Here is a 27039-nt window from a genome sequence, read left to right as displayed (position 1 = left end):
GCAATAAGGTGGCAGATGGAGTATAATGTGGGGAAATGTGAGGTTATTCACTTTGGTAGGAAGAATAGAGAAACAGAATATTTTTTACATGGTGAGAAACTGTTAAATGTTGGTGTTCAGAGAAATGTAGGTGTCCTAGTACAAGAAACAGAGTTAGCATGCAGGTACAGTAAGCAATTAGGAAGGCAAATGGTATGTTGGCCTTTATTGGAAGGGGGTTGAAGTACAAGAGTAAGGAAGTCTTGCTACAATTGTACAGGGCCTTGGTGAGACCGCACCTCGAGTACTGTGCACTGTTGTGGTCCCATTATCTAAGGAAGGATATACTTGCCTTAGAGGACCAAGAAATTGATAAAGAAAGGGAAAATAGAATAGGAGTGTAAACTAGTAAGAGACACAAAAACAGACTGTAAAAGCTTCCATAGGTATGGATGTAAAAAGGAAAAGATTAGCGAAAGTAAATGTGGGTCCCTTACAGGCTGCGAATCTTTGGAATTCTCTGCCCCTAAAGGGCTGTAGATGCTGAATTGTTGAGTGTATTCGAGGCTGAGATAGAGAGAGTTTTGGACTTTTACAGGAATTAAGGGATATGGGGATCGGGAAGCAAAGTGGAGTTAAGGTCGAAGATCAGTCATGATCTTACTGTATGGCCTACTCCTGCTCCTAATTCTTATGTTCTTAGAATGTCCTAAAGTACTTCACAGCCAATGAAGTACTTCTGGAACTGCAGTTACTGTTGTAGTGTCAGAAAAGCAACAGCTAATATGCACACAGCAAGGTCCCACAAAAAGCAATGAGGAGATAATACATTTTTTTTTAATGCTGCTGATTGAGGGATACATATTGGCCAGGACACGATATTACAGAGCTACCCAGTGAACAGACTCGATATTACAGAGCTACCCAGTGAACAGACTCGATATTACAGAGCTACCCAGTGAACAGACTAGATATTACAGAGCTACCCAGTGAACAGACTCGATATTACAGAGCTACCCAGTGAACAGACTCGATATTACAGAGCTACCCAGTGAACAGACTCGATATTACAGAGCTACCCAGTGAACAGACTCGATATTACAGAGCTACCCAGTGAACAGTAGAAGGACCCACCAACCTGCACTCACTGGTGAAAGAAAAGGCCCAATGAGCCTCTCCAAAGATTCTAATGGTTAGTGGGAAGTAACACTAAGCCATGTACACGTACAAATGTGCAAATAGAGGAACGGTTTCCAATGGTTGATGGGTCGATAACCGGAGGGCACGCATTTAAGGTGATTGGCAAAAAAAAGAGGCAACATGAGGAAAAACTTTTTTTTACGCAGCGAGTGTTTAGGATTTGGAATGCACTGCCTGATAGGGTGGTGGAAACAGATTCAATAGTAGCTTTCAAAAGGGAACTAGATAAATACTTGAAGGAGAAAAAATTGCAGGGATATGGGGAAAGAGCGGGGGAGTGGGATTAACTAGATTGCTCTTCGAAAGAGCCGGCGCAGACTCGATGGGCCGAATGGACTCCTTCTGTGCTGTACTATTCTATATAGACCAGAATGGTCCCAGGTACTAGCCGAGCCCTAGTCTGTGCCGAGTTCACTAATCTCAGTCGGGGCAACAGGTTAGATGCTGAAATTAGCTCGGTGGTCCTGGTTTTTGGGTGGGTGCGGAGGGGAGAGAGAGTTCTCATTCTGGTCAGTGACTTCTGATATAAGTGTGTATGTAGTGCATGGCCGTCGAGGGAGGCTGATCGGGCTTGACTGAAATTCCTTCCCATGGGGGAATAACCTATGAAAGCTACTTACAAACCAAGAGAGGCCACTTAGGAGAAGTACTGGGTGGCAGTCAGTGATGTTGGAGCTGGCTAAAGTCAGCATGTTAAAGGGGGGGGGGGGGGCACAACTGGGGAAGAAATGAAATAAATAGCTGAGAGCAAAATCAGACTATTCCAAGTGAAACACTTTCTTGCAAAATCCAAAAACACAAACAAGAGTTTCCAGTGTGAACAAGTGCAAGGCACTGGGAGCTGCTGATAAAACATCTGGCCAGGGGAGAAATTTCAGTATCGCCCCGTTTGGGGCGCTAACTTTTCAAAGTTGAAAAAATTAATGCCAGGCGCTAATGTTTCTCGACTTTAAAAAAATTCAGTTTTGCGCTCCAGGAAGGAAGTGGAGCGCTAAATCAAGCGCTAGGTGAGCAGCGCTGCCGCGTTGGAAGGCTCCTTCCCTCCCTTAAAAGGGAAGGGCCATCCCTGCAGGCTCTGCAAAGGGACCAGTTAGCTGATCCCCGACGGCAGTCGTGATTCGGCCCGATCAGCCCGCTGCACTGCAGCAGAGCGCCGGGCTGATTGAGCGCTGGGGGAAAAAAAAAGGAAAAAAAACAGAAAACGAGCATTTGATTTCCCCCCCCCCACCTCGCCTTAAGTATCACCCCCCGTAGCGCCCGGGCTCCCGATGAAGGCCTCCTGCAGCAGCTGGTGTTTTCGCCCGGCAATGCTGCAGGGGTCGGAACCGAAGTTCGGATCCGGGGCGATGACGTCTCGATCTTGGGTTGAAGAAGATTAGGGCGCAACACCATACCGCCGCCGCAAACCTCCCGCCGAATTTAGTGGGAGGTGATATTCTCGCCACGCCCAGGCCTAAGTGGTTAGCGCCCCAGCAGCGATAACTGGAGACACAAAGGTACCTAATTTCTCCCCTGAACTTTTCAATTAGATTCCAGTCTGTATTCACTCCCAGATATCCATTACCCCTCGATTAGATTCCCGCTTTCCTATAACTTGACATATTCTCCACCCACATAGCTTCGTATCATCAGCAAATTGAAGACGACAGACAACCTGTCCTCCTCGCCTCTCAAGGTGCTGACTCTTGCAGGGTTAGTTCCACAGCAACAGCAACCGGTCAATCCCTTAGCCCAGCCATTCTTTTTGGCAAAGTCTAGACGGAGGCCCTCAGCGGGCTATTTGACCACAGGGCAAGCTGATCCAACCCTTACCCGACATCCACAGTTATACTTTTCAGCATGTGTCAAGGGACTGTGATCACCTAGATGTTTTACAGTCCTACAAGAGGTAGGTATCTTGTAATATAAATCAGGGTCTAAGTGATCTCCTCGACTAGTTTCAATCCCCTAAAGTGGTCGGAGGGGAATTGTCCAGATTCTGTTTCTCCCTAATTGGACTGGCTTTTTAATCTGGATTTTTTTTCACCTCTCCCAGGAAATGATATGGCTAAGGAGTATCTGTATGGTGATACATAGGATGTCACCACTATATGGGACAGGCTAGATGAACCAATGGATCTATTCCTGTCTGTTATTTTTGTATGATCACATGCAAGTGTTGCTTACCACAACATCCTTTTACACGTTCGGACCAGGAGTAGGACATTCAGCCCCTCGAGCCTGTTCCGCTATTCAATTAGATCATGTCCGGTCTGTATCTCAACTCCATTTACCTGCCTTTGATCCATATTCCTTGATATCCTTACCTAATAAAAAAAAAAAATCTATCGATCTCGGTCTTGAAAGGCCTAATGTCCCCCAGCATCCGCAGCCATTAAAATATCTGGTTTAAAGTAGTCGAAAGTAACGGGCAGATCCTCTCTCTTTAGAAAGCTGTCATAAAGCTCGGCCTTTCAGAAGCGACATCAGGAAGCACTTCTTCACACAAAGGGTAGTGTAAATCTGGAGCTCTCCCCCAAAAAGCGGTCGAGGCTGGGAGTCAGTTAAAAATTTCAAAACTGAGCTTGATAGACTTTTGTTAGGTAAGGGTATTAAGGGTTACGGAACCAAAGCGGGTAGATGAAGTTAAAATACAGATTAGCCACGATCTCATTGAATGGCGGAACAGGCTCGAGAATCTGAATGGCCTACTCTGGTTCCTATAAGCTACGGAGCATTCTCCTTTTCTGTTTCTTCTCGTTACCGGATACTTACCCCATTTATCGAATGCCACTTCTTTCCGTCGGTTCCATCTCTCCTTCAATGCATATTTCAGCATTTTGTCGCTGGCGTCTGCACTGACCATGGTGAAGCCTTCTTCCACCAGCATTATGGAATCCACTCTGTCGAGGCAAGCAGACGGTGCTATTAGTGCAGGGCTCGCCTGCTGTGGTAAAAGGACTTTGACAGTGACCACCTCAGGATCTCGGCCCCTGACAAGGGGACGTCGGGCTGTTCGCAGGGTGGCTGCGGATGAGAAGGGCCCTTTTGGGCTCGAGCTCACTCATCCAGAAGGAAGGGACCCGCAATCACCCCATCACAGCAGACAGAAAGAACTTGCATTTATATAGCGGCTTTCACAACCTCAGGACGGTCCGAGGTACTTTAGAAGCGTCGTCATGCGCTGCAACGTAGGGAAAGGTGGCACACAGCAAGATCCCACAAGCAGCAATGAGATAATGACAAAATTTCACTTCAAGAAATTATTCGGATATCAGCTTACAATCGCAAATTAGGAGCGCAGTAAACTGTAAGCAAGAATGCAATAAATTGAGGAGATAGATAGGTTAGCTGAGAGACCTAAATTATTTATTATTAGCTGATTCAATAGTAATTTCATACAAAAAAAATGTAAAGCAGTATATTTTACGTGAAAGAACACTGCAAGGCAATTTGCCATGAATGCAACTCCCGACAGAGGCTTCCCTCTCACTGCCCCCACACTGTATCAATACTCCTCTCACTGCCCCCTACACCTCCTGATATTCACCCAATGACCCCTGCTAGCAAGTGTTAAGTCTATGAACGTTCAGAGGGAATATTGGTGTCATTATAAGCAGCTGCCTATTGAGTCTATTTAAAGAGTCTCTATGAACGAAAGCAAACTGAACTCGTGACCGAAAACGACAGCAGTCTCCCAATAAAAGCAGGGCGATTTCTCCAACTAAATTGCAGTGACTGGAGGATAGTTGCGTACAATTTATGTGCATAAATAAAGTCAATCCCAGTCACTTGCAGCAAACAGTGCAGTCTCCAGCTATGATTGACGGGGGAATGACCAAATCCTCCATTCTGGTCGGGATTCGTGCTGCCACTATAGTGCTCTCCCCTCACTGTTCCCTACAGCTGGTAAGTCTGCTCCTCTGTCTCACGGCTCTCAATAGCTCCTGATATTCATCCAATGACCCCTACTGCTAAGTGTTGGTTGCAGCTCTTCATTTGTTGAGTCTACTTGGACTCCTAGGTTTCTTTCAGCTTCACTATTTCACCGTTCATTGAGTACTACGCATGTCGTGTATTTTTTTCTTCCGATGTGTAGCACTTTACCCTTGTCTGCATTACATTTCATTGCCTATTGTTCTGCTCACTTACAGATCTTGTCCAACTCATTTTATAATTTCTGAGCTGCCGGCTCGGATTTCACTATTCCTCCTAATTTGGTATTATTTACAAAATTGGCCACTTTGCATTCAATTTTTGAATCCAGGTCATTGATGTAAATTAGAAACAATAAGCGGTCCCAACACAGATACCCGACTCAGTACTCACTCTCCCTAACCCAAAATAACTCATCCAATGAGTGCACCTTGTTTCTTACCCGTCAGACAGTTTCCTATGATTCTAAACCCTGAGAATTGATGAGTCATAGAATCATAAAGAACAGGAGTCCATTCAGCCCATCATGTCTGTGCCGGCTCTTTGAAAGAGCTATCCAATTAGTCCCACTACCCTGCTCTTTCCACATAGCCCCATCATTTTTTCTTTTCAAGTACAGGAAACTTTTTTTTAATCCGGCACCAACGGGACCGACGTGGTGCCGGTTCATCAAAAATTCCGGATAACCGAAAGCTATAGTAAAAGATACGGAGAGCTGACAGCTCCATATAAAGCAACAAACCCTGTTGCTTAGCAACAAGTGCAGAACAATGGCCAGAAGTTGCAAGCGTCTCTGTAGCTTAGCAACAGCTGCAGCCACACCCTTGCACAGCAACAGATGGAGGAAGGCAAGTAGAATATGAAGTAAAACTTACCTGAACCTACTCCTGAATTTTGCCAGTTAACTGAGATTTCTGGTTATTTAGGTGCCGGTAAATCGAAAGTTTCCTGTATATATCGAATTTCCTTTTGAAAGTTACTACTGAATCTGCTTCCACCACCCTTTCAGGCAGAGCATTCCAGATCATCACAACTCACTGCATTAAAATAATTTCTCATCTCCTCTGGTTCTTTTACCAATTACCTTAAATCTGTGTCCTCTGGTTACCTACCCTTCTGCCAGTGGATTCAGTTTCTCCCTACTTACTCTATCAAAACCCATGATTTTGAACACCTGTATTAAATCTTCCCTTTACCTTCTCTGCTCTAAGGAGAACAATCCCAGCTTCCCTAGTCTCTCCACATAACTGAATTCTAGTTAATTGTCTCTGCAGCCTTTCCAAGGCTTTGACATCCTTCAGAAACTGTGGTGTCCAGAATGGGACACAATACTCCAACTGAGACCTAACTAGTGATTTGTAAAGAGTTACCATAACTTCTTTGCTTGGTTGTTGAAAGTTGTGAAGTGCTTTGGGACTACCTGTAGATGTGATAAAGCACTATATCAATTCATGTTTTTTTCTCATTTCATTATATTACACTCTATTTAAAGAGATAATGAGGGGAACTAATATTATAACAAGCTGGATTATATGGTATGGGGTTGTTTACTTCAGCTGTAGTGACACATCAATAGCCATTCTGGCAAAATCAGTTTAAATATCTCCAACTTTTACAGAACATCCTGGATAATTATAGCTCTGACCAAGACTTTTGGGCTCCCACCATTTGCCCAAAAGTCTTGGTCAGAGCTATAATTATCCAGGATGTTCTGTAAGAGTTGGAGATATTTAAACTGATTTTGCCAGAATGGCTATTGATGTATCACTACAGCTGAAGTAAACAACCCCTCACCATATAATCCAGCTTGTTATAATATTAGTTTTCGAAAACCAGGATTGACACTGGCTGATTAGCAGGACACATGATTGTCCACTTCGGTTTGTTACACCCTAGTCCAATAGTTCAGCTACACAATGAAAGGCTTCCTGAGTGTGTGTGTGTGTGTGTGTGTGTGTGTGTGTGTGTGTGTGTGTGTGTGTGTGTCATGTGACACTCGTGCTCATATATGTGCTAGAATGGTCCCTTTCAAATACCCGCAGTGCGCTCCAATTGCTCAGTGGGTAGACTGTGCATTGGAGGACTGATCTATACAGATCAGATGTCTGACCACCTTCCGCCACCCCCACCGTCTAATGCTTAGTTTGTTGATCTCTGAAGGAGGTGGTATCTGTAGAATAGGAAGCTTGAAAAAAATAAATCAGCTAAGGTTCCTGCTTCCAATTACTATGCAGTGACCGTTGGGGATTCTAGGACTACGGAAGACAGCATAAAAATTAGAGCCAGATCTTTCGGGAGTGAATTTAGGAAACATTTCTACACACAAAGGTTGGTAGAAGTTTGGAACACTCTTCCGCAAACGGCAATTGATAGAAACATAGAAGATAGGAGCAGGAGTAGGTCATTCGGCCCCTCGAGCCTGCTCCGCCTTTTAATGAGATCATGGCTGATCATCCAAATTCAGTACCCTGTCCCTGCTTTCTCCCCATATCCCTTGATCCCTTTAGCCTTAAGAAATATATCCAACTCCTTCTTGAATATATTTAATGAATTGGCCTCAACTGCCTTCTGTGGTAGAGAATTCCACAGGTTCACCACTCTCTGGGTGAAGAAATTCCTCCTCATCTCAGTATTTGTCAGGTTAATTGTTAATTTTAAATCAGAGATTGATAAGATTTTTGTTAACCTAAGGTATTAAGGAATATGGGGCAAAGGCGGGTATATGGACTTAGGTCACTGATCAGCCATGATCTCACTGAATGGTGGAACAGGCTCAAGGGGCTAAATGGCCTACTCCTGTTCCTATGTTGCTGAGTCGCTGGAAAGTGTGGGTGTGTTGGATAATGGCTATGAATTTAGCTTCGATGACCCTCCCTCTCTTAGGCAGTCCCTCGGAACCGAGGAGGACTTGCTTCCACATTAAAAATGAGCTCGCAGGTGACTGATTAGTCCAATGCGGGACCTACAGTCTCTGTCACAGGTGGGGCAGACAGTGGTTGAAGGGGTGGGTGGGTGGGGTGCTTGGGTTGACGTGCGCTCCTTGCGCTGCCTGTGCTTGGCTTCCGCTTGCTCCCGGCGAAGAGGCTCAAGGTGTTCGATGCCTTCCCGGATGCTTCTCCTCCACTTTGTGCGGTCTTGGGCCAGGGATTCCCAGGTGTCGGTGGGGATGTTACACTTTTTCAAGGAGGCTTTTTGAGGGTGTCCTTGAAGCGTTTCCTCTGCCCACCTGGGGCTCTCTTGCCGTGCCGGAGCTCCGAGTAGAGCGCTCGTTTTGGGAGTTTCGTATCGGGCATGCGGACAATGTCACCCGTCCATCGGAGCTGATCGAAGCTCTGACCACGCTCAATGCTGGGGATGTTGGCCTGAGCAAGAACACTGACGTTGGTGCGCCTATCCTGCCAATGGATTTGCAGGATCTTGCGGAGGCAGCGTTGGTGGTACCTCTCCAGTGCTTTGAGGTGCCTGCTGTACATGGTCCATGTCTGAGGCATACAGCAGGGTGGGTATCACTGCTGCTCTGTAGACAGGAGCTTAATGCCGGGTTTGAGGTCCTGGTCTTCAAACACTCTCTTCCTCAGGCAACCGAAGCCTGCACTGGCATACTGAAGGCGGCGTTGGACTTCGTCGTCGACGTCTGCTCTTGTTGACAGTAGGCTCCCGAGGTATGGAAAGTGGTCCACGATGTCCAAGGCCTTGTTGTGGATTTTGATAATCCGGGGGGGGGGGGGGGGGGGGGCGGGCAGCACTGTGTCGCAGGGGCAGGTTGGTAGAGGACCTTTGTCTTACAATGTTTAGTGTAAGGCCCATGCTCTCGTATGCTTCGGTGAAGGTGTTTACGATGGTTTGGAGTTTGGCCTCCGAGTGAGCGCAGACGCAAGCATCGTCTGCATACTGTAATTCGACGACAGAGGATGGGACGACCTTGGATCTGGACTGGAGGCGACGGAGGTTGAACAGTTTCCCGTTTGTTCTGTAAATTAGCTCCACTCCAGTGGGGAGCTTACTGAGGGTGACATGGAGCATTGCAGCAAGGAAGATTGAGAAGAGCGTTGGTGTGATGACACAGCCTTGCTTGACCCCGGTTCGTACGTGAATTGGGTCTGTGGTGGAACCGTTGGTCAGGATCACGGCTTGCATGTCGTCGTGAAGCAGGCGGAGGATAGTGACAAACCTTTGAGGGCAGCCGAATTTGAGGAGAACACTCCATAATCCCTCACGGTTGACAGTGTCGAAGGCCTTTGTGAGATCAAAAAAGGCCATGTACAGCGGTTGGTGCTGTTCCCTGCATTTCTCTTGTAATTGACATGCGGTGAAGATCATGTCCATTGTGCCTCTCAGTGGGCGGAATCCGCATTGCGACTCTGGGAGGAGCTCTTCGGCCACTGGGAGAAGGCGATTGAGGAGGATTCTTGCGATGACTTTCCCTGTGGCAGATAGCAGGGAAACTCTTCTGTAATTACCGCAATCGGACTCGTCACCTTTCTTGAAGATGGTCACAATTACGGCGTCTCCGAGATCCCCTGGCATGCTCTCCTCCTTCCAGATAAGAGAAATGAGTTCATGAATTCGCGCCAGTAGTGCTTCTCCGCCATGCTTTAGTGCCTCGGCGGGGATTCCATCTGCTCGAGGCCTTGTTGTTCTTCAGTTGTCGGATGGCCTTTTCAACCTCATGCCGGGCTGGGGTTGTGCTGAGATGGTGGCAGGTAGCATGCTGTGGGATGGAGTTGAGGACACTCATGTCGAAGACAGAGCCTCGGTTAAGGAGATCTTCGAAGTGCTCCTTCCAGCAGGCACTGACTGCCTCTCTGTCCTTGATGAGTACCTCTCCATTCTTGGCCCGCAGTGGGGAAGGGCCTTGGGTGCTTGGGCCGTAGATGGTCTTGACTGCGCTAAAGAATCCACGCACGTCGTGGTTGTCGGCTAGCTGCGGGATCTCCTGCGCTTTCTCCACCCACCATCTGTTCTTTAGGTCGTGAGTTTTTTGTTGGACCTCGGCCTTCAGGCTTCTGTAGAGCTGCTTTCTTGCTCAAGTTCTGTTGCTGTTTCCAGAACAGAAATGCCTTGCGCTTGCGGCTTATTAGCTCCTGGATCTTCTGGTCATTCTCGTCGAAACAGTCTTGGTGTTTCCTGGTCGAGTGACTGAGCGTCTCTTCACAGGTGCTGATTATGAAAGTGTGGGTGTGTTAGATAATGGCTATGAATTTAGCTTCGATGACCCTCCCAATGGTAGGTCAGCCTGCAGGCACTCGCTGTCTGGATTCCTACATTAAAATGTTTGCTTGGGCAAGGCACCACAGAGTATCACCAACAACAACTTTATATAGCTGCCCTTATGTAGAAGTGGGACTCGGAGCACTTTACAAAGAGGAGAGGACACCAACACAGGAGGGGGAAAGAGGTGAAAGAATGGTGAGAGGGATTCATTTTTTTTTTTTTAAAAAGGAGACTCTTGGAGGAAATGGAGAAAGTTAGTCAGCCAAAGTGGTTTGGGGAACGTTCCAAGAAGCAGGTGTGGAGAAGTGGGGGGGGGGGGGGGGGGGGAGTGGTAGTACGTGGTGTACTGGCTGAAAGGTGACCTGCCAATGGAGTGGAGAAAGCAGGGCAGGAGTCCTTTGGAATCGGAGCAGATGGGGGGAGAGATGCAGCTACAGTAGATCTCTGGGGTAAGTTGCAGTGAGACCAAGGAACCCGTAGAACATTAACCCAGCAAACACTCAGACATGGACGGAACAGGAACTGGAAAATGTAAAAGGAGGGACCTTTTCTCCCTTTTCGCATTTGTCTGAAGCTGAACATGTGAATGACTTTACAGGATGCTTGCCAAGTCAGCAGCAGAATTGTACCGGTGTCAGTTACGTGATGCTAGTGATAAGGCATAGAGAGCAATATGCCAAGCACTGGCACTATTTATTACCCCCAGCACAGATAGCCTGCTGTATAGGGTTACTTTTGGCACTTAAATAATAAGTTGTTTATCCCACTGACTGAAATCAATCTTGAATTCTGTTGCGATTGCGTGATGGGCGAGTCAGCACAGACTTGTTGGGGAGGAGGAGGGGGTAAGTGGATGGTTAAACACCTGCTCCATGTAAAGTGGAAGATCATTACCAGTTACCACAGTTCTTCAGCAATTCTAGCAATCCTGCACCCACACACTGTGGCTCCACAGCTCCAGGGTCTGATCTCACGCAAGGCAGCGTGATGTTTGAAGAGCAGATGGATCAAACCTGGGTTTACAACCACTGGATTTTTTTGGCCAAAGAAAAAACGGTCGTGAGCAACAGCGAAACTTCCCGATCGTGCACACCTGAAACAGCTCGTTCACTCACAACGGGGTGGTATGCATCCCTAGCACAATGGAGTGGCTCGCTAGGCCACTTCAGAGAGCAGTGTAGAGGCGACCAAATTGGTGTGGGACTGGAGTCACCTATAGGCCAGACCGGGTAAGGACCGGGCGGGTTTCCTTCCCTAAAGGACATTAGTGAAAATGGGTTTTTAATGACAATCAGACAGCTTCATGTGCATTTTAATTGATGCCAGTTTTATTGTTCCAGATTTATTTATTTATTTTAAACTGAATTCAAATTTTAAAACGGTCATGGTGAGATTTGAACTCACCTTCTCTGGATTATTAATCCAGGCCTCTAGATTACTAGTACCAGTTACATAACTACTGCATTATGGTAGACTTGGCCTGTTCCCCATTTGCACCAGGACAACCAGGCTGTTTCACGCTTTTGCAAGTGTGCATCCACACCAGGCACTAAGCCTTGGATCAGTCGTCATGGTGTCCACACCAGGCGCTGGGCCTTGGATCAGCCGTCATGGTGTCCGCACCAAGCTCTGAGCCTTGGATCAGTCGTCATGGCGTCCACACCAGGCGCTGGGCCTTGGATCAGTCGTCATGGCATCCACACCAGGCACTGGGCCTTGGATCAGTCGTCATGGCATCCACACCAGGCACTGGGCCTTGGATCAGTCGTCATGGTGTCGAACACCAGGCGCTGGGCCTTGGATCAGTCGTCATGGCGTCCACACCAGGCGCTGGGCCTTGGATCAGTCGTCATGGCATCCACACCAGGCACTGGGCCTTGGATCAGTCGTCATGGTGTCGAACACCAGGCACTGGGCTCTGAGCAGTGGCCTTTTATAGTCTCCTTGGAGCTGACCTCCAATCTCACTGTGCTTCCTGCAAGTGCTCGTCTTAACACCCGACAAACATGTTTACACACAGCTCAGCAGCCGGGTTGGGTTCCAACTATTCCCCGAATAGGACTGTTTGCTCGAGCAGACTTACAGTAACAGAATCAGGCCAGCCGCAAGACTTACCAAGATACAAAGGGGGGGAAATTCAGTTGGTTAGCGCCTGGCGGGGGCACTGATGCATGTAGTGCCGGGGCGAGGCAAAGCGAATCCAGCAACGCATGCCCAATCCGGTCCCCCCAACCGCCCCCCTCCTTAGCGCCGCCACTACGAGTTACTGCCGGGAACCTCAGCGCCAAGCAGATTGTGAAGTCAGTAAGCATTACCGCACATTCCTGGGTTATAATGAATTATAATGAATTTCTCCCCCAAAAGAATCTCACTCTGTTCTAGGCTGTTATCATTCTCTCAAACCAAACCAAACTGATATTTTCCTTTAAACTCCCCAACACAGAGAAATTGCTCTTGACAGTACTTCAGACAAACACATTACTGTACCATGTTCACAAGAAAAATAACAGCAACAACTTGTATTTATATAGCGCCTTTAACGTAGTAAAACGTCTCACGGCGCTTCGAAGGAATACAAGACAAAAAATTTGACAGTGAGCCACATAAGGAGAAATTAGGGCAGATGACCAAAAGCTTGGTCAAAGAGAACTTTTAAGGAACATCTTGAAGGAAGAAAGAGAGGTAGAGAGGCGGAGAGATTTAGGGATGGAATTCCAGAGCTTAGGGCCTTGGCAACAGAAGGCACGGCCACCAATGGTTGAGCGATTATAATCAGGGATGCTCAAGAGGGTAGAATTAGAGGAGGAGTGTTGTGGGGCTGGAGGAGATTAGAGATAGGGAGGGGTGAGGCCATGGAGAGATTGAAAACAAGGTTGAGAATTTTGAAATCAAGGCGTTGCTTAACCAGGGGCCAATGTAGGTCAGCGAGCACAGGGGTGATGGGTGATGGTGCGAGTTAGGACATGGGCAGCCGAGTTTTGGATGACCTCAAGTTTACCTAACAACTCGCACACAGCGTCGGCAGCACGCACAGCCCCAATTCTCCAACCGGAAAGGTGCCTGGGGTTTACTGAGTGCAACCGAATCCTGGAACATTAAACTAATTACAGACAAATCAAGGGAGGGAGGTCTAATTGCTTAATTGTCAGCATCTGAGCCATTGGCAAGTTCCAGAACGTGGATTAAGTGGCCAGAGGGTCAGGTAAATTACAAAGTGAATTGGACAATTTAGGAAGGAAAGAAAAAAGACTTGCATTTCTACAGCGTCTTTCATGACCACCGGACGTCTCAAAGCGCTTTACAGCCAATGAAGTACTTTTTAGAGCGCAGTCACTGTTGTAATGTGGGAAATGCGGCAGCCAATTTATGCACAGCAAACTCCCACAAACAGCAATGTGATAATGACCAGATAATCTGTTTTTGTTATGTTGATTGAGGGATAAATATTGGCCTCAGGGGATAACTCCCCTACTCTTCTTCGAAATAGTGCCATGGGATCTTTTACATCCACCGGAGAGAGCAGACGGGGCCTCGGTTTAACGTCTCATCCGAAAGACGGCACCTCCGACAGTGCAGCACTCCCTCAGCACTGCACTGGGAGTGCCAGCCTAGCTTTGTGCGCTCAGGTCCCTGCAGTGGGACTTGAACCCACAACCTTCTGACTCCGAGGCGCGAGTGTGCTACCCACTGAGCCACAGCTGACACTGTATGCAGAACAGTGGTAGATAAGATTGAAATTGGACACGTGTAAAGTACTGCACGTAGGAAAGAGAAATGGGCAGCATTTGTTTTCCACGAATAGTGTGAAAAAGGTTGAGGATGAAGTTAAAAGGGACAAATGCAGAGCAGCAATCCTACATTACAACAGTGACTCCATTTCAAAACTACTTCACTGGCTGGAAAGTGCTTTCAGATGTCCTGAGGTTATGAAAGGCGCTGTATAAATACAAGTTCTTTGTTTTATTTCTTTAACAAAACCAACAGAATGTTGAACTGCATACAACAGAAGTCAAAGGAAATCATGATCAAACTGGACAGATCACACCTTGAATACTACATCCAGGGCTATGGGGAAAGAGCAGGGGGGGGGACTAAGTGGATAGCGCTTTCAAAGAGTCAGGCACAGGCACAATGGGCTGAATGGCCGCTTTCTGTGCAGTCTGATTCTCTGATCTAGTTCTGGTTGCCAAGACACAGGAAAAATATTCAAATATTGAAGGCAGTGCAGGGAAGAGCCTGAGGCTAATACCTAGTATACGAAGAAAAACTGGTCAAATAAAAGACAGCTTTAGGATGGATATCAGGAGGTTCATCTTCACAGAGTGATTAAGACATGGAATGGACTCCCAGATAGTGTAGTGGAGGTGAAAAGCCTGGAATCATTTAATGGCCAATTGGATACGGCAATGGGAAAGTTTTTTTTCCCCGTTTTTTTATGGGATGTGGGCGTCTCTGGCAAGGCCAGCATTTATTGCCCATCCCTAATTGCTCTCGAGAAGGTGGTGGTGAGCCGCCTTCTTGAACCACTGCAGTCCGTGTGGTGAAGGTACTCCCACAGTGCTGTTAGATACATAGAAGATAGGAGCAGGAGTGGGCCATTCGGCCCTTCGAGCCTGCTCCGCCATTCAATGAGATCATGGCTGATCATCCAAATTCAGTACCCGGTCCCTGCCTTCTCCCCATATCCCTTGATCCCTTTAGCCTTAAGAAATATATCCAACTCTTTCTAGAATATACTTAATGAACTGGCCTCCACCGCCCTCTGTGGCAGAGAATTCCACAGGTTCACCACTCTCTGGGTGAAGAAATTCCTCCTCATTTCAGTCCTAAATGGCTTACCCCTTATCCTTAGACTATGACCCCTGGTTCTGGACTCCCCGGCCATCAGAAACATCCTTCCTGCATCTAGTCTGTCCAGGCCTGACAGAATTTTAATAGGCTTCGATGAGATCCCCTCTCAATCTTCTAAACTCCAGTGAGTATAAGCCCAATCGACACAATCTCTCCTCATACGTCATTCCTGCCATCCCAGGTATCAGCCTGGTGAATCTTCGCTGCATTCCTTCCATGGCAAGAACATTCTTCCTCAGGTAAGGCGACCAAAACTGCACACAATACTCAAGGTGTGGTCTCACCAAGGCCCTGTACAACTGCAGCAAGACATCCTTGTTCTTGTACTCGAACACTCTTGCTACGAAGGCCAACATACCATTTGCCTTCTTAACCGCCTGCTGCACCTGCATGCTTACCTTCAGCGACTGGTGTACAATAACACCCAGGTCTCTTTGCACTTCCCCTTCTCCCAATCTATTACCATTCAAATAATAATCTGCCTTCCTATTTTTGCCACCAAAGTGGATAACCTCACATTTATCCACATTATAGTGCATTTGCCATGTTTCTGCCCAATCACCCAACCTGTCCAAATCGTGCTGGAGTTTCACGACATCCTCCTCACATCATACCCTCCCACCCCCCAGCTTTGTGTCGTCTGCAAATTTGGAGATATTACATCCAATTCCCTCGTCCAGATCATTAATATATATTGTGAACAGCTGGGGTCCTAGGACCGATCCTTGCGGTACCCCACTAGTCACTGCCTGCCACTCGGAAAACGACCCGTTTATTCCAACTCTTTGCTTTCTGTCCGCCAACCAGTTCTCTATCCAAGTCAATACCTTGCCCCCAATCCCATGTGCCTTAATTTTGCACGATAATCTCTTATGCAGGACCGTCACGAAAGCCTTCTGAAAGTCCAAATACACCACATCCACTGGTTCTCTCTTATCTATTTTACCAGTTACATCCTCAAAAAATTCCAGTAGATTAGTCAAGCATTATTTACCTTTTGTAAATCCATGTTGACTTTGTCCGATCCAGTCACTGCTTTCCAAGTGCTCTGCTATTACATCTTTTATAATGGACTCTAGCATTTTCCCCACTACTGACGTCAAGCTTACCGGTCTATAATTCCCCGCCTTTTCTCTACCTCCTTTTTTGAATAGTGGGGTAACATTAGCTACCCGCCAATCCATGGGTACCGTTCCAGAGTCTATCGAGTTCTGGAAGATGACCAGCAATGCATCTACTATTTCTAGGGCCACTTCCAGAAGTACCCTGGGATGTAGATTATCAGGCCCTGGGGATTTATCGGCCTTCAGTCCCATCAATTTTCCTAACACCATTTCCCTACAAATACTGATTTCTTTCAGTTCCACCCTTTCATCAGACCCTATGTTCCCCGGCATCTCTGGGAGGTTATTTGTGTCCTCCTTTGTGAAGACAGAACCAAAATATGTATTTAGTTGGTAGGGAGTTCCAGGAATTTGACCCAGCGATGATGAAGGATCAGCGATATACTTCTAAGTCAGGATGATGTGTGACTTGGAGGGGAACTTGGAGGTGGTGGTGTTCCCATGTGTCTGCTGCCCTTGTCCTTCTAGGTGGAAGAGGTCGTGGGTTTGGGAGGTGCTGCCGAAGAAGCCTTGGTGATTTGCTGCAGTGCATCTTGTAGATAGTACACACTGCAGCCACAGTATGCCGGTGGTGGAAGGAGTGAATATTTAAGGTGGTAGAGGGGGTGCCAATCAAGCGGGCTGCTTTGTCCTGGATGGTGTCGAGCTTCTTGAGTGTTGTTGGAGTTGCACTCATCCAGGCAAGTGGAGAGTATTCCATCACACTCCTGACTTATGCCTTGTAGATGGTAGAAAGGCTTTGGGGAATCAAGAGGCGAGACACTCACCGCAGAATACCTAGCCTCTGACCTGCTCTTGTTGCCACAGTATTTATGTGGCTGGTCCAGTTAAGTTTCTGGTCAATGGTGACCTCCAGGATGTTGATGGTGGGGGATTCGGCGATGGTAATGCCATTGAATGTCAAGGGGCAGTGTTTAGACTCTCGCTCGTTGGAGATAGTCATTGCCTGGCACTTCTGTGGCACGAATGTTACCTGCCACTTATCAGCCCAAGCCTGAACATCATCCAGGTCTTGTTGCATGCGGGCATGGACTGCTTCATTATCTGAGGAGTTGTGAATGGCGCTGAACACTGTGCAGTCATTAGCGAACATCCCCACTTCTGATCTTATGTTGGTGGGAAGGTCATTGATGAAGCAACTGAAGATGGTTGAGCCTGAGGAACTCCTGCAGCGATGTCCTGGGGCTATGATGATTAACCTTCAATCACCACAACCATCTTTCTTTGTGCTAGGTATGACTCTAGCCAGTGGAGACTTTACCCCCCAATTCCCACTGACTTCAGTTTTACTAGTGCAGGATAAAGTAACTAAAATGGGTCAAATAGCTTCCCTCGTCCAAAATTACCTGGTGATTTTGTCATGTTGACTTTAATGGAAAAGAAAATCGAGTTGTGTAGCTCTATATCCTGGTGCTCTAACACACTACTCTGCGGCAGAGTGGCACTGAATCCCTTTGTGAAAGGATTTTCAGGAGAAGAAAGAACGCAAAGGATTATTTACTTGGTTGCATCACCTTTTATGGTTCCACGCCAGGCTGTGAAGTCAACAACAAACAGTTGTAACGTAATCACTGCTATTACACACTGTGCCAGCTCCACCTCAAACTGTGCCGAATCACATTTAGTCCTTATTAGGGCCCAAAGGTAACTTTCTCCAGCATTTGCCTACGTCATCGTCTCACTGTCAGATGAAAAGATTGCACATGAAGGGAGTTTGGGGCAGTTTCAACACTGCTCCTGATGGGTGTAGGCCCAGAACACAATCTGCCCACAATATGGCACCAGTCCACTGTCTCACTCAAATGAGGCATTGGAGCAATTTTCACATTTTCTGCAAGGGGATCCCCCACAAATAGTAACCCATTCCCGAGGGCTTACACCAAATAATTATACCTTCCTCAGGAGTCCCTTATTCTAACGTCACAAAAAGAGAGCGTCAGCTACCAAAAGGAAATGGTGCTGTCACTGCAGAAAACGTTGTCTTATACAGCAACTAAAATAACATAGAATCATAGAACGATCGAGCAGAGAAGGAGGCCATTCGGCCCATCATGCCTGTACCGGCTCTTTGAACGAGTGAGCATAGAATCATAGCTATCAAATTAGTCCCACTCCCCTGCTCTTTCCCCACAGCTTTGCAATCTTTTCCCCTTCAATTATTTATCCATTTCCCTTTTGAAAGATGTTACTGAATCTGCTTCCGCCACCCTTTCAGGCAGTGTGTTCCAGATCATAACTCGCTGTGTAAAAAGAATTCTCCTCATCTCCCCTCTGGTTCTTTTGCCATTTACCTGTAGAAGCCCCGCAAAGAGACTATAGGGTCGCAGCACCCTAAATGAAAAGTAATGCATTAGAATAAGGGTATCCAAAACGTGACTGGTCGGCCACATGTGGCCTGTCGGCCCCAAAAACTCAGCCTGCAAAGCCCAGGCCTTTCTTTAAAAAAGTGTTCTCCTGAAGTGGTCATCATTAGCAAGGCCAGCATTTATTGCCAATGCCTAGTTATTCTAGCTTGCTAGGCCACTTCAGAGGGCAGAACGGAGTCAACCACATTGGTGTGGGACTGGAGTCACATATGCGCCAGGCCGGGTAAGGACGGCAGGTTTCCTTCCCTCAAGGACATTAGTGAACCAGTTCTTTTTTTTTTTTTTAAAAACAACAATCCGACAGCTTCATGGTCACCTTCACTGATCCCAGCTTTTTATTTCCATGTTTTTGTTAACGAAGTTCAAATTCTCAAACTGCCATGGGTGGGATTGTGAACTCGTGCTTTATGGATTATTAGCCCTGGATTACTCGTCCAGTAACATAACCATTACAGTAACGTATCTTCCACTACAGGGTTTGGAAAGGGCCGGTTTCAGCATGATTCCTTCACTGGTGGATAAATCCTAAACCAGAACATCGTGATCAGCAACTGGAGGTGCAGATTAACATGCAAATGAACCGGCTGAAGGATTCAAATGCTGCTGGGTTGCTCGTGGGAATCTGTGCTCCTGACATTGACATTCATTCACCTGGAACACACAGCGGGAATTTGGGCGAGGAGGTCAATGGATCCAACAAGACCTGCTGACCACCCTGCCTGAATTCTGGATGTGCACTCCTGGTGGGCAATGCTCTCTACCGGGTTCGCAATGATGTAAAATCTACCCTTATTTGTTGCCCCTCCCACCCAATGGCTCCATGCCTACACACCTAGACAACACCCCCCCCGAAACAAAATGCCCAATGCCTGTACACTAGGGCAGAGTAGAGAGTCTCGCTGAAGTTTAGGCTAAGGCGGAGGCATATTGTGGGTGCAGCTGGCCCTACTATACACTACAAGGGGTGACGCTTGATGTTGATGTCAAGTGCCTAAAGGAGGAAAAGTCTCGCACACATGACCGAGTGCAAAATATTTGGGAGCAGAAAAACTTTTGGGTCGTATGTTACTTTGAAAACCAGGAATGGGTTAGTTGAAATGGGGTCAATCAGGGTGTGCAGGCCCTAGAGATTCTTAGGGGATGCCACAGGATTATGATAACCCTTCAACGATTTGATCACAGCCAGAGCCACAGGCTTTCAGTGACTGAATAAATCATGTGTTTATGAAATCAGGTTCTGGGACTTTTACCATCGTTTTGGAGATTGCATTCTGCGATTTTGTGTGTCTTTCCATCAAAGCGGAAAAGCACTGGTCTTGCCTATAGCATACAAAGGGGCTGCTATTCACCATAATCTCCGGATTATGGTGACTGCATAAAACAAATTCCATTTAGACTAGAGGATTTGGGGGGATTGCATTCCACAGTGCTATCCTTTTGGACTTTGAAAATTACTTCTCACCTTCAATCCAAATATTCATCTGGCTCTCTGATAGCTGTGCCTGAACTGTTGGCTATACGGGAAAGTTATTTGCGGGCAACCAGATGAGCCTTATGCGAGTCCCGAATGTTTCGCTCACAAACCAAAAGCTTCGAACTCAACAGACTTCCATAGGAAAGTCACAGGGGGTTGGATGGCTTTTTTTTTCTTTGTAGCAACACTGAACTCATGCCTTTGTGTATACAGAGTGTCAATGAGATACGAAGTCATATTGTAGTTGTGCAGACACTGGAAAGCATGGAATGCACTTGCTGCTGGCCTACAGAGAGAGAAAGAGAATGAGAGAGGGAAAAGAGAGACATATTACAGCTTGTATTTCAATGCAGGGAACTGCATTGACTTACTGAAGATGATTATTTGTATTTCAAATGTAATGGAGATTTAGGATAAACTGCTGGAATTAGCCTGGGCACTGTTATCTAGTGTAATATTCTCCTAGAGACGGGCAGTCCCACTTCAGTGTGCCCATTTAGGGGGGTGTAAATCCACTGCTGCAGGACTCCTGCACACACACAAGGCGAGGTCACGGCAGAGATACAGAAGCAGAGAAAAGCGGGCATGTCGGAAATCTGTAAATAAAGGAGGAAGTGCGTTTACGCAACGATCTGCCAGCATCTGAAAAGAGGAACGGCAAGTTCAGTGCCTCAGTTCCAACGTAGGGCCTCGATCCAAAACATTAACCTGTCCTTGATCCATCACTGCTGATGGAGTGCCTGCTGTGGATTTGCAGCATGGGATTTTTTTTTTTTAGGCTTGCTGTCAGAGGCCATGGCCAACTTGTAGGTGCAGGAAACCCCTGGACTTTCTGGATCAGCCATTTAAAAAAGGTTTCCAGCTGCAGAAAAGGTTGTCTTATTAGGATACAGCAACTAAAATAACATAGAAACATAGAGCATACAGCACAGAAGGAGACCATTTGGCTCATCGCGCCTGTACCGGCTCTTTGAACGAGCTTTCTGATTAGTTCCACTATTCGGTTCTTTCCCTGTAGCCTTGAAAAAGTTTCCTTTTCCAATATATATGCAATTCCCTTTTGAAAGTTACTATTAAATCTGCCACAGTAAGAGGTCTACCCTTCTCGTTCCCATCAAGGGTCGGTACTAGGACCACTGCTTTTCTTGATATATATTAATGTCTTGGACTTGGGTGTACAGGGCACAATTTCAAAATTTGTAGATGACACAAAACTTGGAAGGATGGTGAAAGACTTCAAGAGGACATAAACAGGCTGGTGGAATGGGCGGGCACGTGGCAGATGAAATTTAATGCAGAAAAGTGCAAAGTGATACATTTTGGTAGGAAGAACAAGGAGAGGCAATATAAACTAAAGGGTACAATCCTAAAGAGGGTGCATGAACAGAGAGACCTGGGGGTATATGTGCACAAATCATTGAAGGTGGTAGGGCAGGTTGCGAAAGTGGTTAAAAGCGCATACGGGATCCAGGGCTTCATAAATAGAGGCATAGAGTATAAAAGTAAGAAAGTTATGATGAACCTTTATAAAACACTGGTTCGGCCTCAACTGGAGTATTGTGTCCAATTCTGGGCACCGCACTTTAGGAAGGATGTGAAGGCCTTGGAGAGGGTGCAGAAAAGATTTACGAGAATAGTTCCAGGGATGAGGGATTTCAGAAGCTGCAGTTGTTCTCCTCAGAGCAGAGAAAGTTGAGAGGAGATTTGATAGAGGTGTTCAAAATCATGAGGGGTCTAGACAGAGTAGAGAGATACTGTCCCATTGGCGGAAGGGTCGGGAACCAGAGGGCACAGATTTAAGGTGATTGGCATAAGAACCAAAGACAACATGAGGGAAAACTTTTTACGCAGCGAAGGTTAGGATCTGGAATGCACTGCCCGAAAGGGTGGTGGAGGCAGACTCACAAAAGGGAGTAGGATAAGTACCTGAAGGAAAATAATTTGCAGGGCTATGGGGAGAGGGCGGGGAAGTGGGACTAGCTGAAGTGCTCTTGCAGAGAGCCAGCATGGACTCGACAGGCCGAATGGCCTCCTTCTGTGCTGTAACCATGCTATGATTCTATGAGCCAGTCTGGCCAGCATATAGTAAGAAATCAGAGGGAGAACCGGAATAGAGGTCAGTGCGCCCAATTTGCCAGTGCTCCCACTGAGTGAGGCTCCGTGCCGCAAGGGCGGCTTTGCAAAATTTGCCCCAACGTGACAACTTGCTGCATTACTTTGGGGCAAAAAAAATTACATTTTTAATGTAGATTATTTTTATTGACTCTTAACTCTGCACATACAAGAACATGTATTTCTATTCTGCCTTTCGCAACCTCATGACATCCCAAGGTGATTTACAGCCAATAAAGTACTTTCGAAGTGTAGTCACGGTTGCAATGTAGGAAATGCGGCAGCCAATTTGTGCACAGCAAGCTCCCACCAAAACAGTAATGTGATAACGACCAGATAATCTGTTTTAATGATGTTGGTTGAGGGATAAATATTGGCCAGAATATTGGAGAACTCCCCTGCTCTTCAAAATAGTGCTGTGGGATCTTTTACATCTGCCCGAGAGGGCAGATGTTAGTTTAGCATCTCATCCAAAAGAAAGCACTGGTCAGTACTTCACTGGAGTGTCAGCCTAGAGTTTGTGCTCAAGTCTCTGGAGTGAGACTTGAACCCACGACCTTCTGACTCAGAGGCGAGAGTGCTACCAACTGAGCGATAGACTATGAAAGTCCCACGAGCCTTCCCCAGAGGAGCTGGCACGCTACTGTTTTCTCTCAGACCAGTGTTGGATTTGCATTATATTGAACAGACTAACAACAGATGCACAACGACAGCTGGGCTCCCCATCCCCCCACAATTCTTTCCTTGTGGGTCTGGCCTCCATTCAGCATCCCCCCACGACGGCACGGCTGAGATCGTCATTCCCACACCCCTCACCTCCAGTACAAAACCTAACCTTCCCAGAAAAACACATGAGATTGCAATCAAACTACAGTACCAGTAATGTAATTCAAAATTAATACCAAGACAAACATCGTCATCAATCAAATGGTTTTAAATAAACTGTTCAGCCAAAATTCAAATGGTTGCCACTAAAGTCACTAATACAATTATTCCATTTCTAAACTGCGAAAGAGCCGGCACAGACTCGATGGGCCAAATGGCCTCTTTCCGTTCTGTACTATTCTATGATTCTATGACAAACACTTCTTAAGATGAATATCCAGGGCTTGCTGCTACTTCACACAGCAGACTCATTGCAGAATTGAGTCAGCTTCAGGCAATGAGTGCCCACCTTTCTCCAAGCTAATCTCCTTTCTCTGGCTGTTTAAAACAGTAACACACTACCTCACCTACTGTTGTCCCTGACACTCAAGGGATGCAGAGGCAGATGGGAAGAGCCATCCGAGGGTGTCCTAAATAACCACAAAAAACAAGGCTGTATAGTGACACCACTATTCCAGAATGGAGTCGATTAGATAATTCCCCCGTCAATCACGGCTGGAGATTGCACGACTGTAAATGACTGGGATTGACTTGAAGCATAGAATTTGCATTATGTATCTATCCTCCACTCATTGCATTTTGTTGGAGAAATCACCCTGCTTTTAAATCGGGAGAAGACACACAAGTTCGCGCTCACATAGGAAGCTGACTTGAGACAGTTGACAGCACCTGGTGAACTACAACTTACTGGGAGTCGCCACATAACCGAGTGGAATGGAGAAAGCTGGGGGAAGGGCGAAGAAAAAAAGCTGAACGGTATCTTCATTTTGAAAATCTCCTCATTTGCAAAGAAGTATTCTTAGTATCTGAAAAATGAGATCCACTTACACAACCAAGGAGGTTTAATGAAAATAGCAGCTACCAGCTACAGCAACCTTGCTACCCCCATCACCCTATGATTTATTTTTAGATGTACTTGCTTGTTATTTGCATGCCCTTGCACATGTAAACAGAAAGGTACATTCTCTCAACCAATAGGGTGGGCAGAAGTCCTGGAAGAAAAGACAGACTTACATTTATATAGTGCCGTTCACAACCTCAGAATGTCCCAAAGTGCTTTACAGCCAATTAAGTACTTTTTGAAGTGCAGTCACTGTTGTAATAAAGAAAAATGTAAGAAGTCATACAACACCAGGTTATAGTCCAACAGCTTTATTTGAAATCACAAGCTTTCGGAGCGCTGCTCCTTCGTCACCTTGATTTCAAATAAAGCTGTTGGACTATAACCTGGTGTTCTGGGACTTCTTACATTTGTCCACCCCAGTCCAACACCGGCATCTCCACACCATGCGTAATAAAGAAAACACAGCAGCCAATCCTCACACAGCAAGCTCCCACCAACAGCAATGTGATAATGACCAGATAATCTGTTTTAGTGATACTCATTGAGGAATAAAGAGTGGTCAGGACACCGGGAATAACTCCCCTGCTCTTCTTCGAAAAAGTGCCATGGGATCTTTTACGTCCACCCGAGAGAGCTCGGTTTAACATCTCATCTGAAAGATGGCACTTCCGACAGTGCAGCACTCCCTCAGTACTGCACTGGGGTGTCAGCCTAGATTTTTGTGAGTACCCAGGGTTGCTAGGTGCTGAGTGGTTTATGGAAGTATATTAAAGAGCCAGTTAAATAAATCCTTCAACAGTTTGAAGTCTTTACTTCCTCGCCCATTTTCCTTCTGCTGGCACTCGTGTGTTCTCAGGAGTCGTCGTGCCATTGTTTCTATTTTTGTTGTACATTTTAATGAGATCACCTCTCATTCCTTTAAACTCCAGAGAATATAGGCCCATTCTACACAATCTCTCCTCATAGGACAATCCCCTCATCTGTACAAGGACCCCCAAATCCCTCTGCATACCAGTCTGCTTTTCCATTCTTCCAACCAAAGTTCTACATTACAACAGTGACTACACTTCAAAAAGTACTTCATTGGCTGTAAAGCACTTTGGGATGTCCGGTGGTAGCGAAAGGTGCTATATAAATGCAAGTCTTTCTTTTCTTACCAAAGTGAATAATTTCGCACTTCCACCTTGGGGCTAGTGCAGCGGCGTGGCACAGAGATCATCCCACTTCCCGGCCTCCTCACACCACACCGCCTCCCTTTCACAGGCGTCAAACAAAGCGGTTGGGTGCTGGGCCGCTCTGATATTTGATTGCAGCCTGCGCCACACGTTTCTTTCTCCTTCACTTCCATCTGCCCCTGCTTAATGCCTTCCCTTCTTGCCCTTAGCAAAGCACACTGCAGGCCTGCTGCCTTCCGATTCAGTGATCACACGGTTACGAAGATCATCTGGCGATCGTAGAATCGTACAGCACAGGAGGCCGGTCGGCCCACCGTGCCTGTGCCAGCTCTCTGAAAGAGTTATCCAACTAGCCCCACTCCCTCCCCCTCTATAGCCCTTGCCGAATCCACTGGAGGCTAAATTCTGAGACAGACTGGCAAAGATTACATCACCAGATCAAACCTCTGATGGCAACTTCATGGCAATTTAATCGAGAGTGGCGTCCCAACCATCAATACCAACCATGGCAGCCGCCCCATGAGCAAAGTTGCCAGCTTTTACACAGAATCACAACAGAATCACAGAAACCCCACAGTGCAGATAGAGGCCATTCGGCCCATCGAGCCTGCACCGACACATATCCCACTCTATCCCCATAACCCCACGTATTTAATCCCCCTAACACTAAGGCTCAATTTATCATAGCCAATCAACATAACCCACACATCTTTGGACTGTGGGAGGAAACCGGAGCACCTGGAGGAAACCCACGCAAACACGGGGAGAATGTGCAAACTCCACACAGTCACCCGAGGCCGGATTCGAACCCGGGTCCCTGGCGCTGTGAGGCAACAGTGCTAACCACTATGCCACCGTGCGACCCAGTTGGAAAGCAGCCAGGAATTGGTACACTTTTTTTTAAAGAGACAAGCACATCTGCCTGTACCTATGTAAAGACAAAACGGCTCATTTAAAAAAAGACAGCAATGGGTAAACAGTCTTTTACTACAGTCCGGTGCCCTGGCTGGGCGGGCAACACACTGCCCTGGCTGGGCGGGCAACACACTGCCCGGTTTCGGAACCAGAGGGCAGACTGATAGATCAGTGGATTTTATGACACGTGGGTGCGAAACTTCCCCAGGCAAGCGCTCCCGTTGTTATTTACATATAGCGAGTACTGTGCTGCAGGTTCAGAATCCTTCAACGGCAGCAGAGCCTCGCCAATTGCAATGCAAGCCTCTGGAAGGCACAGATTTGTAATCACTTCCATGGGAAGAATACTGAGAGGGCTTCCCCTACCCGGTGCCGCACGCCACGTCCAGGATCCGCTGACACTTGTGCTGGCGCAGCAGCTGCACCACGGCGCTCCGGTACTCGTCCGTCCTGCTCCTGGTGTCGCCAATGTACAGCTGCCAGATCTTGGCGGCTTTGCCGTCGGCGTACTGGTCGGGCAAGCCGACGACCCCGACCCCGAGCGAGCGGGTCCGGTAGACGTTGTCCACCATCCCTTGAAATGGAGACAACGGTGGGAAGAGAAAGAGCTGGTGGATGAGAATGGAAAGCGAGATCTCCGAAGAGGAAACTGGCTCCGAGCACCCGAGCCTGTGCAGCCAGCCGGCCGCTCCGCACCAAAACTTTTCGCTGCAGAAACTAAACTTTTGTGGAACTTTGGCAGCCAATCGCCGACGTCGGTTCTCGACGCACCCCCCCCCTCGTGTCCCCGCCCCTTTCCCTGCGTCACAATCGACAGCCCCGCCCATTTCGCACGAGGGAAGGTCCCGCCTCCTCTCAGTGCTGATTGGTTCCTCCGCCGCTGGCCTTTGAGGGTCGCTTGGTCGTGATTGGTTCTTGCTCACTGTCACTCCTCCCAGGACGCGAGTCACTTTCTCCCTGAGGGAAAAATGGTATGGTGTGGGGA

General features: G+C 47.1%; 1 protein-coding gene across 1 annotated transcript in view; it reads right to left on the bottom strand.

Annotated features, from left to right (window-relative positions):
* Positions 1–26786, bottom strand: part of gnmt (glycine N-methyltransferase) — a 59462-nt gene extending 32676 nt beyond the window's left edge. Inside the window, exons 1-2 of the mRNA XM_085997948.1 lie at positions 26421–26786; positions 3934–4061 (exon numbers count right to left, since the gene is read on the bottom strand). Of these exons, the coding sequence (XP_085854074.1) occupies positions 3934–4061; positions 26421–26626 (334 nt within the window). The 5' untranslated portion in view covers positions 26627–26786. The remainder of the gene's footprint in view (positions 1–3933; positions 4062–26420) is intronic.
* Between the last annotated feature and the right edge of the window lie 253 nt (positions 26787–27039).

Source organism: Somniosus microcephalus, chromosome 9 (genome assembly GCF_052327205.1).
Source record: "Somniosus microcephalus isolate GS21.2 chromosome 9, FLI_Smic_1.0, whole genome shotgun sequence".
NCBI lineage: Eukaryota > Metazoa > Chordata > Chondrichthyes > Squaliformes > Somniosidae > Somniosus > Somniosus microcephalus.
This window is presented reverse-complemented; position numbering and strand designations above follow the sequence as displayed.